General features: G+C 43.6%; 1 protein-coding gene across 1 annotated transcript in view; it reads right to left on the bottom strand.

Annotated features, from left to right (window-relative positions):
• LOC311259176 (uncharacterized protein C1orf21 homolog) overlaps positions 1–18,154 on the bottom strand; it is a 31,610-nt gene that overhangs the window by 9,135 nt on the left and 4,321 nt on the right. Inside the window, exon 2 of the mRNA XM_084356116.1 lies at positions 7,719–7,848. Within this exon, the coding sequence (XP_084212242.1) occupies positions 7,719–7,809 (91 nt within the window). The 5' untranslated portion in view covers positions 7,810–7,848. The remainder of the gene's footprint in view (positions 1–7,718; positions 7,849–18,154) is intronic.

The following is an 18,154-nucleotide window of genomic DNA, read 5'->3' as shown; positions in this document are numbered from 1 at the left end:
TGTTCTAACATACATATTCATACACAAACACAAGCATGATGCACAGACAGACAGACGCAGAAGTCACCTTGGGCTTAAGAAACAGTGACTGGTAATCATCTTTTTTTTTTTTTTTTTTTTACAGTGTTAGAAATTGTACATAAAAATAAAATGGCGGAAAGGTAATAGGGAGCAATTTTGGACAAAGACTTATTGTTTCAGCACTAAAACAGACCTGAACAACCCACAACAGGAAGCAGACCAACCCTCAGTGGTGCTTATAAAACACAGCAGATCATATCACAATAAATCTGACAGTGATGTCAGACGATATGAAGTGTAAAAACTCCACATACAGCACCTTTACGTAAGCCCAAACCACACCTAACCTTGAGCAGAACAATACAAGCACGCCTGCATTTCTGCTGACTACCTGCTTGTTGGACGTTCAACTGATAAAGCAGCCGCTGATACACACACACACACACACACACACACACACACACACACACACACACACACACACACACACACACACACACACACACACACACACACACACACACACACACACACACACACACACACACACACACACACACACACACCCCTCAGCCTTATCTGTTGCACTCCTTGTATTTTGCCCTCACTCTATCGGCTGTCTGTTTATCCATGTGTCCGTCTGTGCCACTTTGGACCCAGCTGAAGGGTTCACTCCGTCGCTCACAATCCACCTCGCACCTGGATCACCTGTGTTTCTACCTCTCACACGTGCTCCGTCACTGAAATCACTTCAAAGGCAGCGAGAAGGAGAGAGAGAAGGGAGAAGGAGGGAAGCTGACAGATTTACAAGAAAGAGAAGAAACAAACGCCGACTACTTTCTGCTGTTCTGTTTGTCTCAGGAATGTAAACGAGTCGGAGCGAAGCAGCTCCTGTCTGAACACGCCGACACGCACACAAACGGTTTTCTAACACTGCACAGGCTCACCGAGCTAAGATCTGCACTGTAAACACGCAGCAAGAGAGAGAATAAAGAGCCTTTTCCTTGGCACTCCTGCATGTGACAGAGGCCATCCGCTGAAATTTCAAGCCGTATAAGCTGTAGCTTTAAGGTGAATAGGAGGGGGTAGAATTAGCTGCCGCTGTGGGCTATGTAAATAAATCCAAATGGACATTTTTTGAGCAGCAGTTGAGAAAAATGTCATTTTATAATATGGGTGAGCTGCCGGGTTAAACAGGCTGAACGCTCTGCTCCTGTTACAGGATCGTCACTGAGCTGAATGTGACGGGTATAGATAGATCAAAGTGACCCAGCTTACACCAATCAACACTCATCACATCACAGACTTTGCTTCAATTTAGATGTAAAAAAAAAAAAAAATGGTCATGCTGTGTGAGTCACGTGTGTGTGTAGCTGTCATTGTCACTAGAAATGACAAGGGTGTTTCGTCACGCCGATGCCGGGCTCGCTTTGGGAGAGAGGGAGGGGAAGATGAAAGGGAAGGACTATTTTGAGAAGACGTGATTTTGTGATGTGGACATCTTTCTCATCTCTGATTAGAGGCTGGAACTCTGCGTTCGCTGACCTGAAGGTACCGATGGTTGTGACGGCGTGTGTGTGCACGAGGGTGTGTGTGTGTGTGTGTGTGTTTGTGCATTAATCATATTTCTATTTCAGATAAAGCTGTGTGTTTGTATCAGCACGTTTGTCGTTTTATGCAAGTATGCTGTTTGTATGAGTGTGAGTCATTGAAATAGCCGTCTTTGACTGTGTGTGTGTGTATTTTTGTGTGTGTGTGTGTGTGTGCACGCGCTGTAACAATTCTAGCCAGCCTGCCTGTCCTGTGGCTATGTCACTCTGTCCTTCCTGTTGTGTGTCCTCCCCCTCGGCCACTCTGGCTCCAGGCCATCCCCGGCATGGCCATGACATTTACACCTGAACACTGAGTCTCATCTCTAATACACACACACACACACACACACACACACACACACACACACACACACACACACACGCTCACACACACACGCTCACACACAGACACACACACCAAGGGGGCATCAGTTTAGAAAGTAATATTGAAATACTCTGCTTGATATTCTGAACAGAAATGACTTTATATGGGCATATGGGGATAAAATGATGAGAAGTGGGATAGAGACTGATCAGAGAAGACATTTTGAAATACTCCATCTGTTATTGTTGTGCCAACTGTAACCACGACCACAGGGGAGCTCCTCAATTACCTACTGAAGACGTCAGACAACAAGCAACTGCTGTGAAAGAGTTTGATACAAAATTAAAAAAGCCAGTTCATTCAGAGTTTTCTCCGTCAGGCCCATAATATTAAAAATGACTACACAACACATGCTGTACAAACAGACTTTAGCCTGCATGCAGCTGCAGTGACTCATTAGCCTAATGTTGCTGAAATCAGTGATTACTGTATTTTGTAGACTCTAGTTAGCTTCCTGATATATTAGGCTGATACTGGCCTCTAATGAAATGCATCACTGAAATGACTTGGTGTCACTGGGAGCAATCTGAGGGGACCGTGTCTGGAATTCATCACATTTCTTGTCTGAATAAAAATTTTAAAAAGAATGAAAGGCTGGAACCATTTCTTAAAAATATCCAAAGACAGAGAGGCATCCTGCAGAGATAATGAGGACTGATGTCCGCACTGTGTTAATGACAGGCCCGTGTGTCGAGGATGTGTGGCGCGGATTGGCTGTAGCAGCTTTTGATCGCACATGTGGATGCATTCAACGAGACGCAGATGTCATGTAGGCACACAAATCACAAACCAAACTCACAGAAAATATCCTGAGGATGGGCAGACAAACAGTGTCAGATGATTTGGTAGAAGGGGAAACACTTCCTACAAGAACAGTACGCAGACAGAGATGCACTTGATTTGATCTTAAGAAGGTCTAGAAAAGCGAGGCTTGTTTACACAATTTAAGTACTTGAATAAATTTCAATTGCATTTTAAACTTAAATTACTATCCTGTATGATAAAAACATGTCTGGCATTTGTAAAACTCGATGATTCTCAGTGGAGAAGACCCCGAGTCGACTCATGTTTGGTCAGTCGAACCATCGCACTATTATTTCTTAGCTGCGTCATTGCACACGGAGCAATGCAGGAGCAACAGCATGGCAGGCTGTAAACTTAATAAACCGGGTCTCAAAATAACCACACAAACTAACTGTGACTGAATCGGAGAAAGGGGATAAAAACAGAGGGCAACAAGTGTGTTGGTTGATTTTACTTGCTTTTTCTTCGTCTATCTTCAGCATCAGCTTCTTTAATATGAAAATGTTCTGGTTTCTTTCCTCCTCTTTGACAGTAAACTGAATATCTTTGGGACAAATAAGGCCATGTGAGGACATCATCTTGGGCTTTGGGAAACACTGATCGACATTTTCCAACATTTAATAGAACAAACAACTAATCGATTAATCAAGGAAAAGAATTGAAAGATTAATTGTCGATGACAATAACTGTTAGCTGCACCAGCAGTAAAAGTATTTTTAAAACTTTTCCTTTAAATAAAACTGGTGCACGTTGGTTCTTGGTTCTGTATCGAGTGCATATGTCAAACCTTTATTTAACCAGAGCTTAATTCACTGGGTATGAGTGTTGTTTTCCAGGAACGCCCTGCTCCACAGTCACACCTGGAAGCTGCCCAGTACAACCCCAGTTAACCTCACTGGAGCAGCCTTGTTAAAGGCCACTACAGCAGCAGCGATACTGAGGGATGAGTGCTGCTCCCTCATTGACCTCCCGCTCCAGGAGCTGTATCACATAAAACTGCAATCGTTGGGAGTTTGGCTTGTCATTTACGTTTTGTGCTCTCCGAAGATGAGATAATTCTCTGAACAAAAAGTTCATTCAAGGATGCAGCGGCTCTCTTTCAACCGTGATAATATTTCCAAGAACTAAGCGCCCACTTAGCGGTCTGATAAAGAAAGCTCACAGTATGATTGAAGTGCCATCAGTGCTTTGAAGCACTTATAAAAGAAACAGTTTGAGTGATCCCCGATCCAGTTTTATTCGCTGGGAGTAAAACATACCATTGATGCTTTTGCAGGTTCATACTGTACATACCAACTTTCTCTGCGTCTGACACACGAATTCAGATCAGAAGGTCAGACCCTCGAACCGCCTCTAAACAAGCCAAATGCTTACACAAACAGTGAAATCTGCACGCCACCATGTTGTGCATACATGTCAGTGTGCCGTGTACGCAATCATACACACATACGCTATCTCCACTCCCATCTCCTCCGACTGTGATTATTGCGGTCATCAATAGCATGATGTTGTGGAGAGTGTTGCCATTTTCCCTCGTCGTCCTCCAGTGTTTGTGTAATGGAGCTCAGACTTTTCCGGTTATTGTGTGTGAGCGACCCAGAGAGAGTCGGGTGGGGGTGGTGGGTTGTCGGATGGTGGAGGGGTTAGTGGCCCGAGTCTGACAGAGCGGGCAGCCAGAATATCTAGGACACACACACGCGCAAATACACACAATGACAGGCTGACTGGCAGTCAATCTGTCGGAGGCGGATCAGTGCGAGCAAGATGAGTACTCCCTGCCTCACTGAATGTACCGATATGAAAGCATACACAAATGCATGGACACACGCTGACACACACACACACACACACACACCTACTGGGGGTGATGTACGTGTGTGTAGGCGGGCCGACCGACCAGGGCCGACCAATCTTTTCCGCCTTGATCATGAGAAATACACCGGATGCAGCGAGGCAGCCTGGCCAGGGTCGGAAAGGGCGACGAGTTAAGTGGGAAAGAATGACTTCACAGTGTGTGACAATGACTGAAACGCTGCAGAGACGTTAGAAGTCTAGACAGTGATAAGAGAGGATGAAGATGAGATGAAGAAAAGGGGGAGGGTGAATAAAAGGATGTTACTTAAGGTTGTGGGCTTAGGATAAGTCTAACCCACGCTATCCAGGTCATTTTGGCCTTCTCAACACACGCAGACAAGCCACCGCCACTCTGGACTCGCCTTTAACCAAGTGACAGCGAGGCTGAGGGGGGGGAGAAGAGGGAGGAAAGAGGAGGGGAGGTGAAAGGACAAAAGGTTCTGACCTAATGTTGTGCCAGAGAAGAGAGGAAAAGAGCTGGGGAGAAGAAACACTGGGAGATGAAGGCAGGAAGAGGAGGGAGAGAGGAGGTGGAGGAGGGGGGGTGCCAGAGACCCAAAATAGAGAGAGAGAGAGAGAGAAAGAGGAAGGGAAGAACGAGGCCTTGAGCAGGGGAAGGGAAGGGGCGATCTAACAGCGACGGAGTAGTTGAGGAGGGAAAAAAAAAGAGAAGAGCGGCAGCAACAGCGTCAACACACGTCATTCTCCCTTCGTCTCTCAAGGAAAACGCTTCACTCGCCCCCATCTCTCCCTCTCGTCTCCTGCCTCGTTCTGTTGCTCCTTAAAAGACGAAGAGGGAAGCGAGACGAGTGAGCAGGGAGCTCGCAGGAGGAGAGCGGGGGGGGCTGGATGAGGGGAACTGGGGGGGTTTGGAGGGTCAGAGAGAGGACCTCCTGTGGATCGTCATCTGCCACGTCCATCCACCCACGTGCAGTCATAGCAGAGTGTTGCTCCTAATTCTTAATCGCTGTTAATCCCCTCTGCCGCCCATCATCTCCCTCTTTCTCTGGCTTTCACTTTCATTTCTGTCCCCTCGTTGCACAACAGCCTGCCAGCTATTAATAAAGCTCGAGCTGCAGCTGACAATTATACACATTACAGATTACTCTGTTGATTATGTTTTCAATTAATCGATTCTAAAAAAAAAAAAAAATACATCAAATTTGGCAGACGCTTTTGTCCAAAACGACTTATAATATTTCACCCACATAATAGGGAGCAATAGGGAGGATTCAGAGTCTTGCTCAAGGACAGTTTGACAGCAGGAGCCGGGGAATGAGCCACAAACCCAACCCTGCAATTAAGGGATCACCTCCTTTGCCACCTGAGCCACATCCACAGAAAATGTCAGAAATTTGCAAGGTGAGGCGAGGTGAGGTGACGTCCAAAAGTAAAAAAGAATGAAAAAAAAAAGTAATGTTAAAATAATGGAAACAGTATCAGACCGTTCAGCAAATTCCTGCAGTCAGGACGAAGACATGATTAATCAATTATTAAAATTGTTGTTGATGTATTGTCCCTCCATCTAATCCAGTCAATAATCAACTGAACAATCCAGTGGTTCACAACCTTTTTCGACTGAAACCCCTTTAAGCAAAGCAGTGTCTCGGTTTCATAAGTCTAGTTTGTGAGTAACAGTAACAGTGACGTTTCCTTTTTTCCATTTCATTTGAATAGTTTTACAGTGAAACTATCAACTCCTACGCAATACAAAACAATGTTGTTTGCCTGTCAGAAATATGTTTTCTCCTTCTTTTCTTCACCCAGAATTGAAAATTCAGTCGTTATTCCTCCTCCACAAAACATTTCTGGAGCTTCACACCAAAGCAGCGTTCTTCTAAACAACTGTAAAAAACAACAAAGTAGGGGAATTTGTTTTAAATGTAAAAAACAGCCAAGAAAAAACATTACATGGTGCCATACAACAAGTCTCCAGAAGCCTGGAGTTGCTGTTTTTTATGCTCTCGGCAGGCAATTGAGCTCACACTTCAGACAGGGTATGCGCTTTTGGGTGAAATTCCCCTTTAAGATCAATCTGCGGGGTTTCTATCTTCAAGGTACTCCAGCACCCCAGAGGATTCACTTCCCTGATGATGTTGGGGCACTCAAAAGTGACGGATTAAAGAGAGAATGGTATAACTGCAACTGCAGAATCAAAGATAGTCAGTCCTGAAAACACTGGATCCTACATTTCCCATAATGCAACTCAATAGTGTTTTGTCCATCAGAACCCCTCTGCCTCCTAAAGGCTCATTTTCCTTCAGACCTCAATATTAATTCATTTAACATACAACCTTATTACTTTCAAACTTTGGCAACCAACTTCCTCCAGAGCCACAGAAAATATCATACTAGTGTTTTAGCAGGCTGAGCAGTGACAAATGATCATTTTCCATATCAAAATAATCTGCCAGTTAGTTTCATTTCATTTGATTTTTATTAATAGATTAATCATTTTGTCTATAAAATGTAAAAAATCTAATCAAAATTCGAATTGCTCCATTTGTCCCCCCAACAGTCCAAAACCAAAAGACTCATTTATAATCATTAATGACAAAAAAGCAGCAAATCCTTACATTTAGGAAGCTGCAACCAGCAATCTGACTGATTGGCGGAGTGCCCATTTTACTTTTGCCTCGGTTCCTTTTCCGTTCTCCATTTTAAATCTCTCGCTTCGCTTTCCCAAATATCATCATCGTCAAAAGGAAAGTGCAACTGTACACAACGCCTGAGCGAGCACAGAGTCAAACACTGCAGTCTCATTAACTGGTTACTTCCTCACTCTTACATGAACTGTCAACATGCATGACTCCAGTAAAACTGCGGTGTTGACAGTTATTGTCTGAAATGGAGAACTTAACACACTGCCAGAGGACTGTGAGCTGTAATGAAGAGAATATATTGTGAGGGCAGACGGGGCAATGGGTCTGCGCTGAGCAATTAACGGAGTGAAATGGAGTTGTGAAGCTTTTATTGACATCTGTGTGTGTCTGTGTGTGCAAGTCTGTGTGTGTGTGTGTGTGTGTGTGTGTGTGTGTGTGTGTGTGTGTGTGCGTACTGACCGGTGAAGAGGTCTCCGTTGCTGTAGGCCTTGCCGCGTCCCTCCTCATCGTTGGGCACGGCCGACACCTGCTTGGCCGAGGTGCAGCCCATGGCCTCACACTCTGACACCTCTCCTCATCGCACTCTCACCTGGACGGGGACACAAACATCGTAAAATGAATAACCCTGCTGTTTTGTTGTTTTTATGATCTACTTTATAGACATCACGTCTCAAATGCAGGCTACTGTACTGTTTGTTCAGCGGCTCTTCTTCTTCACTCCAAACAAACTGGGTCAATCAATGTTAAGTGCTTCATACAGTGTTTGAGATTTGCTTCTCCTTAAAAGAGGACACGCCGATATGCAATTTAGTCAACGCTACAGCTGCAAACTGTACCGCCACGTCAGAGCAGGCTGTTAAATGCTTTTTTCATTTGTTCATAAAAATGTATTTGGACATCTTATATACGACTCTGAGGCAGGAAACCTAAAATTATTCGCCCTCACCTCACAGCAGTGTCTATCTCACACGTGGTGTTCAACACCACATTTGTACCGGAGGTTGAGTCATTATAGGAAGAGAGCATTAATATGAAAATGTTGCAGATTATCACTTGTATAACTATTATGCCGTGTTTCTTTTAGGCCAAACATAACTACTGTCATTATATGTGGAGAGCAGGAGCAGCAGGGCGGCCCAGCGGGTGAACAAACAAGACGGTCTGGTTGAAAAGGGCTGCAAATAAAGTTGTGTTTTGATTATATTCATATGACATTAAATACATACATGCATATTATAAAATGCCATTGAATATTATATTAATTGTTCTTAAATGTCAAAAAATTTTGAATTACCACCCTAAGCTGCCAGAGCAATATAACAGAGCTGATCTATTCCCCGAACATGATGTTTTTCATTCTTATAACGCTGATATGATGATGGTTGCCTATTATACATCCAGCAGAGCAACATTAGCATTTACTTGTTGTAATCATTTTTTTCCCATCCAACACATGTAAGTCCATTATTCACTCTCCTTGTAGCTCTGTTTTGATCTCCACCAACTCCTGAGGAAAATATCTGGCACTTTAGCTGCTAAATGCTACATTATGTTCACTGGTTAGTTTCTAACATTGTCTGTCCGCTGTTTAGTGCTGGACAGGTGGTGTGCAGTGGGTTTATCTGAGCTCTCTTATTAAGCTTAAAACAGCTGCCTGCTGTGGCTGGAAATGGGGTTGTTGACAATGAATCAAAACAGTAAAGTTGGGGGCCAGAAAAACAAAACAATGAGCTAAACGTAGGGATGGAAGGATTATCGCTTTGGCCAAGTATCAAGGCCGGTATTCAGCATTAATCCAGTTATCGGCAGCTGCTTTTTTTGTATCGGAAATGGAAATGGAAATAATCTGTATTCAAGTGCAGTACTCAAGTAAATTGTTTTGTAGTTACATTCCTGGTTATTGTAGATTTTGCCACTAAGATTTTACGACAATGTAAATCAGTTCCAATTATCAGTTTGATTATCAAGAATCAGTATCGGCCCTGGACAAATGATATCGGACAATCTCTTTAGGTAAAAGATGTTAAAATGTTCTGTATAGCTCATGGGAACTGCAGAGTCGGTGGATAATTCTCTGTGGGTTCATCACTACAAGCAACAGCCTTCACATCACAGTTAGATATTTGATCCATTGTTAATATTAAACGTTTTAATCAGTGCAGCTTTAAAAACAACAAATAAATCATTATTCTGTCAGCTGAATGATAACTCCAGCATCGTTCTGAAACATCGTGTTTGGCCTGAATCAGCTAAAGTGTCCTCAAACAGCTCCCACTTAAAATCATGAGGATGGGCTGAAAATAAACCTCGCACTTCAGTATTATTCGGAAAGGAGGAGAGAAAAACCCTCCCATCCTGAGGGCCAGCTGACACCAAGCTGTGAACGTCCCTGTCAGTCAATCACACGCAGCGTCACACACATTACACTATAGATAGTCCCCATGTCACTCACACATGCCATATGCTGTCATTGACACAGCCCATCTGACTGCTGCCTCGTACGTAAAGGCACACATACACAGACACACAAGGAGGCAGCCAATGATTGCCCATCACCAAAATGAAGTCTGCAACACTGGTGCATAATTGAGATGAGGACAAGTCTTGGATGAAGAGAGCAGAGAGTGGCTGGAGAGGCTTTCTGGAGAGGCAGTGAAGACAAAGAAAGGGAGGAAGTAGGTGGGGGACAGGGGTGAAGGAAAGGATGTAAAATAGGTAGGAAAGAAAGAGGCCAGAGAGAAAGACGAGTGTAGAGCTTCAAAAGAGCGCCGCCTGCCCCTCCTCCCTCCTTCAGTGATCCTCGCAGCGTTTGAAGTTGACAGGAGGCCAGTGTTTACGCCTGTGTTTAGGCTGCGGCCGACCGGCCTCCATCTCTCTGGACACCACACAAAGTGCCAGGTGTACAGGACGCAGGGAGTGGCTACGGTGTGGTGGATGCTGTAGGATGGTTGTGACCCTACCCCATGTTGCTATGTTACTGTAATCTAGCTAAACTGTTGGCTTGTTTACAATCTGTCTGCTTTTCTGAGTGATCATGTCTTTCCCTGTCAGACCTCACTGTACGCTGTCTCCACGTCAGCAGTGGTATGGTTTAACCAAAACTCCAACTACGACTCAAATGTTTGAAAAGAATTAAATATTCATTCTATGATCATAGAGCAAACTTCCAAATTTACTCTGTCAGAGTGCAACAGGCTCTGCCTTGTACTGCAGGCATCATTTAAATGCCCCCTGATCTGCTGCATGACCTGCTCTCCTATCTGGAGCCTGAACGAAACTGGATTTTTGAGGCTGCTACATTACCAATATTTGAGATCTGCTTTAGTCTGATGATGATATATCTGCAAACATTCACATAAATAAACACATAACTTTTGCTTTAATGTAGCGTTGTTGAAATAAATGTCAATTGCATAATGTAATGGCTACAGAATAATGACACCATCTGTTTTAAGATGGTTGCCTATAAAATTAATTTTCACTGTGCTGTTTTGTCAGTTTGACACCATTTATATCTGCTTTCACATCTCTGTTAAAGACTAAATACATGAATAAACTCAATTTTGTTCTGTGTTGTGACTCTAAGGAAAGAGGAAGCAATTGAGTTGTCTTTGCGACAGCTTGGAAATACTAGGGGGAGGGGAAAGTTGTAGTTCAGAACTGTATGTAGAGTGAGAAACATTTACATATTAAAAAAATTAATTTGATCATGATTTCTGGCAGAGAAACTGTTTTGGAAACACTGATGAAAATTACTTCAGTTATATTTCGCAGCATTTCAGCATGGACTAAAGAGCTAATGCAACATCCGTATTACCTGGCACACTAACTTTTTACTAGAAATGTCGTCAACTGGTGAAACACGAGTTGACCTTTATTTTGAAGTAGATCAGTCACAGGAATTGTAATGTGTTGAGCGAGTTTAGCACCGCCATCGTTCATCAAAAATGCGTCGACAGAGCGGAACGGTCATTTACTGCATTTGTTTTCAGTGGATCAATTTGGCTGCACACCCCCAACTTCTCAGTGAAGTAACCAACTCCTTCTCCCTCATTAACGTTATCAGGCTCCTTGTTTGTATTGGGTAAGAAAAGGTCATCGGTATATGCCCGACAACCGTGTTACACCAGGAAGAAAAACTACCGCAAGCTTAGCCACCATATACACCAAAACCAGTACATCAGCGGATATGTTAGCTTAGCCAATGTATTGGTCTAGCTTCAGTCATATCAGTAAACTAAGCAATTAGGGAATCTGTGTATGAATATTTTTTCTCAGCTCTCCAGTCTCCAGGTAAAGCAACATTAATCTACAGAGCCTGAGCAGGGCTTACACATGAATTCTCAAAGGGCCCGCAGGTGAGAGGAGCCTGTACCCGGGGAGCTTTGGATGTGTGTGGTTGTGTCACCTGTGGCCTCAGCTGTGTGTGTGTCCCAGTCTAGAGAGCAGCTTATCAGCCTGTTCCAGGCAGCCTGGGACACCTCTTACTGCGACCGCCGCTCTGGAACAACTCAATTATGGCTCACACACCCTCATACACCCACACAGACGTGCACAGCTGGATGGCTCTAAATGCAGTCTCACGTCGCATGTCGTCGCAAAGAGACTCCAGCGGCAAAGTTTCAAAAATAATCTCATCCGGCGTAATCTGTCTCTTGACAGAGTTGCTTTAAATGAGGATTCTGCACTGAGGAGGATGAGGTGTGTACCCGGAAACACTGCCGCGGGGGCGCGTGTTACCTGTCAGAGAATCACAGCACAGTGAAGCAGAGAAGAAAAAGCCAGAACGGGCTACAGAGAAAGAAAAAGCAAACTGAGAGAGACAAGAGCGGGATCAGTCGTGTTTCTCTTAACTCTGGGCTATTAGCGTAGAACTGATGTGAATATTAGATTAGCAAACGCACAGAGACTCCCTTCTGAAACCAGAAAGAAGTGCACTGAGAAATGTGAGCAGCTTTGATAGATCTTAACTTTCAAAGGGTCTCCAGTGTGTGGGCAGCATCTGTTTGAAGGGCTTTGATTTGTGTGTATTGAAACATCAAATTGTGAGTAGGAGCAGGCTAAAAATAGACCTAGCAGTCCCAGTGCCATTGTTGTGTGCAGGGATAATGCTAGGCTGTGTGAATCTGTAAGCCAAGCTGCTATTACTTTGGTTATACATATAGGCTACAGCTAGTGGGCAGACTATTACAAAGCCAAATACACCTATAAATAAATAACAGTGGGGCCTGTAATAAGGCTTCACAATGGCACAATAGTCAGTGTTGAAATTTAATGAGTCAAAATGTCAAAAACTTTGTGTTTTGTAAGACACTGGTAAAAGGCCAAAGGGGTTTGTTTTGTGTTGCTTGGTTTGGTGACAGACGCACACTTGGACTGCAACTAACACTTATTTTAATTGTTGATTATTTTCGTAATTGATCGATTAGTTGTTTGGTCTATTAAATGTCAGAAAATTGGGAAAATGCCGTTCAGTGTTTCCCAAATTCCAAGATGACCTCCTTAAATGTCTTGTTTCGTCCACAACCCAAAGATATTCAGATTACTGTCAAAGAGGAGGTTATCAAAACCAAAACATTCACATTTAAGCAGCTGGAACTAATCTGGATTTTATAAATAAATAAATGATAATAATAATAATAATAATTGATTATCAAAATAGCTGACCAATCAGAGCAGACTGGGTATTTGAAGTGGGGAGGCTTAAAGAGACAGTATGAGAAAACTGATGTGTTTTTGAGCATTCAAGTATGTAGACCTATTCCAGTAGTGACCCAAAATAAAATTATGAACCTGAAAATGAGTATAGTATGTCTCCTGTAAAGATGCATGATGCAATGACAGTTTTAATGCTTCCACTCTAAAAAGGTGACTTTTTCATTATGTAGTTTTTTTTTCAGTGAGATGTCATAATTGTCAAAAAACGTATTTTTAAGACCATCCAAACATTTAAAAAAAAAATAAAAGATAATTTTGTTGCCTCAATTGCAATGATTAAGTACAGTTCCCATCCTAAAGGGTCACAAAAGGATGACAGCCGAAGGAAATGTGAAAAAACATACTTTTGCTGCATGAAATTCTGTTTATTTCTGCCTATTCTCAGATTTTGGGTTGATTTTCTTCTCCTCCTACCAAGCCTCAATACATTCTTGAAATTAAAGAGTCAGACATAGGAAAATTGCTTTTTAATGGAACTGCTCACAATTTATAGTCATTCACCGAACAGAACCTGCTTTTGGATTAAAAAGGCTCGGGAGGGAACCGCTGCAATAAAAAGGACACTAAAGGCTCAGGAATAGAACAACTCTTTTGCATCCTCTTACTGTTTTGCATGCATTTCACTGTAGAATGAGATCAGAGCATACACTTTTTAGCGCGTTAGTACTGTGCACTCTTCTTACCCAACAAGCCACTCTGTGCCACATGCGAGACCACAGTGGGGCGTTGCACCATGTTGATTTAACCCACAGGACAGCTGGACTGCTCTGAGCTCGCCTACTCCTGCAGACTCTGAAGTGTGTCAATGGGACGAAGCTTAGTCTGGCGAGTCAGCTAAAGACCCTCGCATCGACCAACTCTCTCCGGCTCCTGCTGTCACACACACTCACACGCACAAGATGAGCCAACATGATCTGATAAACATCACATCGCCTGAAGGGGATAAGAGTTCCTAATACCGACTGGCACACAACCACCTCACGATCCACGCAACTTGCTCCAGATGCTTAACATTCATCACGGCCACGCTCGCCAAAGCAAAGTAGTAGCCTAATTTAGAGATATAAATAATGCCATGATGTCAGCTTGTAGGTCTTGCGTCATTTCTAGCTCAACTTACACCAGATTTGGCAGAGGGCAGTCTCTCTCAATGTTTTACCCCGTGAGCGGTCTAAAATATGTCGAAACTTTAATCCAAGCCAAAGGGCTCCAACTCTCTTAAACGCATGAGAAGGCCAAAAGGAATCCTCAACACATGGCAAAGGACCAGGCCCTGAAAACGAACAGGATTTGGCAAACACACAGGCTTGCCCATGCCTGCATACCTGGAGGTGGGACGTGACCTACTCTTGAGTCGTGTGAATAAGCCTTCTTTACAAGTCAGTTTGTCAAAGGAGGAACTGCGCAGGGAGATGCGAGCATACATGCTTACATAAACACACACACAGAGCACACAGGCTGAGCAGTGTGCAGCGTGAAGGTTGTTTCTCAAACATAGGGTTGTGCCAGAGGCAAGGCGAGCAACCACGGATCCCGAAAAACTGGCTGAGCAAGGGTGAAAGAGAGAGGAACACTAGGAAGACGTTCTGGGAGGTGTGTGTGTGTGTGTATAACAGATTTTGTATTTTGTATGGGTTTGATATTTCCCTCTTGGTTTATCACTTCCCAGTCTTAAGGCTACTCAAGCAGGAGTGCCTGATTGTGATTCAGCTTCCTGGTAAGATAAGAGATTTAAAGCCTGGGAGGGGATGCGATGACTTCAGCCACGGTCAGAGCCACGGGGAGAATCAGAGCTGCAGGGTAGGTCTCTCAGCGTACCCACATGTGACAGAGCAGAGATTCATCGTCTGCTTCATCATGCTGAGCCATGCTCTGCAGGTCTGAGCTGCTCTGTGTTAAACTGAAGTGGACGGAGCTGGTCAGTGCATTGCAATATGCTAGTGGGGCATTCATTACAATGATCAGAGATAAGGTGGTAAGAAAACCACCCATAACTTGACTCATCTCATGATCAGTTTAGTTGGTGGATGACTAAACAGAAGGTCACGCTCATTAAATTAGATAGCGTCTCTGGCATTCTTCACTTGAGGTTAATGTTTAATTTCATAAAAATGTTTATAATGTTAGTGGCGGCTTACTGTGTAAAACCAGTGAATAGGGTTGGGCAAAGTGATCATGTATAACGATAGCACAAAGATAGACTTCCATTTAACATCTCTGGGTGTGTTAAGCAATTGCTGGCAATATTCAGTGTGAAAATAAGAATTTTCCAGCTACATGTCAATATTTATATGTAAAAAACCCACACACATTCCACTCAGCCCTCAAATTAAGTGCTTCTCAGGACTTGAGAGAAAAGTGTCACTTGAAAATCTATGTTTAGGACTACATTCCCAATGTTTGTTTACAATAACTTCTGGGTAGAAAAGTCCTACGTGCTGTTGCTTACATATGATTTAATTCTCTTTCTTTCAAAAGGGTATGAATCTTGTTCATCTGAAATGTACTCTTGATGCTTTCATGTGCTAACACTTTCACAAACATTAGGTTGGAGACCTTATTTGCATGTTGAGGCATAGACACAGCTTAGGACAGTTGTAATCTTAAACTGGTACTAGACAACTTTTTTCACTTTAACTTATTCTAAAGTGAATACTGATTGCACAGTGTAATTAATGTAAAGAAATGACACCATCCATATATAGATTGGCTCTCCATAAACCTCACTTTCACTTTGATATTCGGCCTGAAAAATAAAAGGACAAATTACAATACAAAAGGAAGTGTAGATGCCTTTTCGCAAGCAAAACAGGAAGAGGCATTGTTTTCTATGGTTGCTTTCCCCAGGTAACAGTGGAACAACTGGAACAACTGTGAAAACTCTCCACTGCAAAAGAAAAAGAACCGCACTGATGGAGGAGGCCAAGATGGAGAAGAGGGAGAGTGACTGAAACCGAGGTAAAACAAGAGTGAACACATGGGCAATCAATGGAGAGCGCTGGTGTGGTGTCAAAGTCTGTTTCCCCGGCTATATGTGCACCCTCTTACCACCAGGACTTGAGACAGTTCGAAACTGGCATTCTTTCTACTAGATCAGTCAGTAGCCAAATATGCTACTTATTAATATAACCGGATGTTTCACTCTGCCTTTTCATAGCACTGAGGTTTCGGTTTCCAGGTCAAATTGGGATTCTTACAGTTGTTTTTTTGCCTTGGAAAGTAGCCAGGCCGAACAGTGGTGGGATGTCAGATGTCAGGCGAACGACCGTGTTTAAGTATACGTCTTGTGAAAATGACAACAGAAATAAACAAGTTTGCCGAGTTCACGCCGTCTCTGCAAAGCAAATCAACCGCTCATTATCTACCCAGAAGTGACGTCACGGTAATTCGGTCCAGTTGATTGGGTCTTATGCCCTCTGTCCTTCGACAAAGGTCGACACAGGAGTGGACGACATGGATCAAATCCTTTATCACAGTTATGTTCTCTTAGACCATAATATCAGTACACATCATGACGGTAAAAAAGGTCCAACAGTGACCGAGACATATTTGAGTGACAGCTATCGCAGTGTAAACAGTATTGCAACATCTCTGACGGCAGACAAATACATCATCTCACTGTCAAAACACCCAACACTAGCGCAACAGTAAATGCTTCACCTCACAAATGTAACACTGTTTTCTCTTGGAGTAAAAGCAAAAGTCGAAGTGTCGAACCTGAAGTTGCTTCACTAACACTCCCCTGCTGTGTGCTGCAGTGTGTCCACTGTGTCTTTGCCTGTCTTTGTGACAAAGCAGAGTCTCAGTTCAACTCCTGGGCCAACGCGCCATAATATTTACTCTAGCCAGGCAGTGAATGCTGCACCTCTCCTCTTGTCCCAGTTCAAGCACTCCATCAGTCTGACAAGCCTGGGAAGCCGTGCCAACACGCTGGTGGACAGTAAAGGTTTCTCCTGAGTGGTCTGCTGCTGCCTTAAGTGTGCGTCTCCATTCCCCCTCTCTCTGCTGCTGTCTGCTGTTGTAATGAGGGTGACAAGCGGTCAGAGACAGAGGTGGATACAGGAGCTCCTCTGTTCTGTGACAATGAGAGATACATTGCGCATAGCTGAGGCGTGTGCTGGTAAAGAAATAGGAGCAGCTTTGTTGTTGTTACATACATACACTTTGGCAAGAGGCCTGTGTTTTTACTCCAGCCCTATAAAACCAGTTGAGCTGAAATTGAGACGTGTGCACGGCTCTTACCATTTCCTTTTAGAGGAGTCAGACTGAGAAAAGGATGAAACAAAGCAGCGGTGGGCGTGAAGATTACTAAGAGCAGCCTCATTTCAGAAGGCTAGCACAGAGGTCTAATTGAAATGTGAGCAGCGCCGGGCCACGTCTCGGTGCAGGTAGAACCAAAATCATACAGAAACGGATTGTTCCACCTCATACAGACTAGGCTGGGGGATAAAATGTCTCCTCTGAGGCCTATTACTGGCTGGCGTTTGTACCGCTGGCTTCTCAGGAGCGAGACAGATTCCCCTGAAAGAGCAAAAGTAGTCATGCCCGTTTCATTCCCTCCAATACTGCTCTGTTGTTCTGCTGCTTCCAGTTGTGACTGAGGTAAAAGCAGGTCAGAGCCTGAGGTGATTGGCGGGTGAAGAGGAGGCTCAAAAGGGTGGAAATTCTAACTGAAGAAATAGTTTGGCGACTCTGTGACTTCACCAACAACAAAGTCTGGAGAGAAAGCAGATTGAAAGTACAAAGGACTGCTGCTTACTGCTGACGTCAGACCTATAAAAGGTGTTGAGCATTGTGGTTTATGCTTTTACTATGATTCCTTTTATGTCTTAAAGTATGTGTGAGTAAGTGCCTGATCACCACGTTTACCAACAGACAACTGCAGATGGCTGATAGAGCAGGCCCACTCCAACACAGCAGCCACACAAGGTCAAACATGTTTATGTTTTCTCGTCCAGATCCATCTGAGTCGCTAACAAACCAACCCACAACCGGAAGAAATAAAAGAATAGCAGCATTAATATTCATTAGAAATTACCACAGCTGAAGAAAATAAATATCAATCTCTGCGTAATTGGCGAGCGTGCTGCAGGATAATTGGCAAAGCCTTTTCGGATCTGTGTGTGAATGAGGCACATTGAGAATGTTTGGAGCGCTTCTTTCACCAGCTAGCTGCA

Source organism: Pagrus pagrus (assembly GCF_965226575.1).
Source record: "Pagrus pagrus genome assembly, chromosome: 6".
Taxonomy (NCBI): Eukaryota; Metazoa; Chordata; class Actinopteri; order Spariformes; family Sparidae; genus Pagrus; species Pagrus pagrus.
The sequence above is the reverse complement of the archived record's forward strand: the minus strand, read 5'-3'. Positions and strand labels throughout refer to the sequence as shown.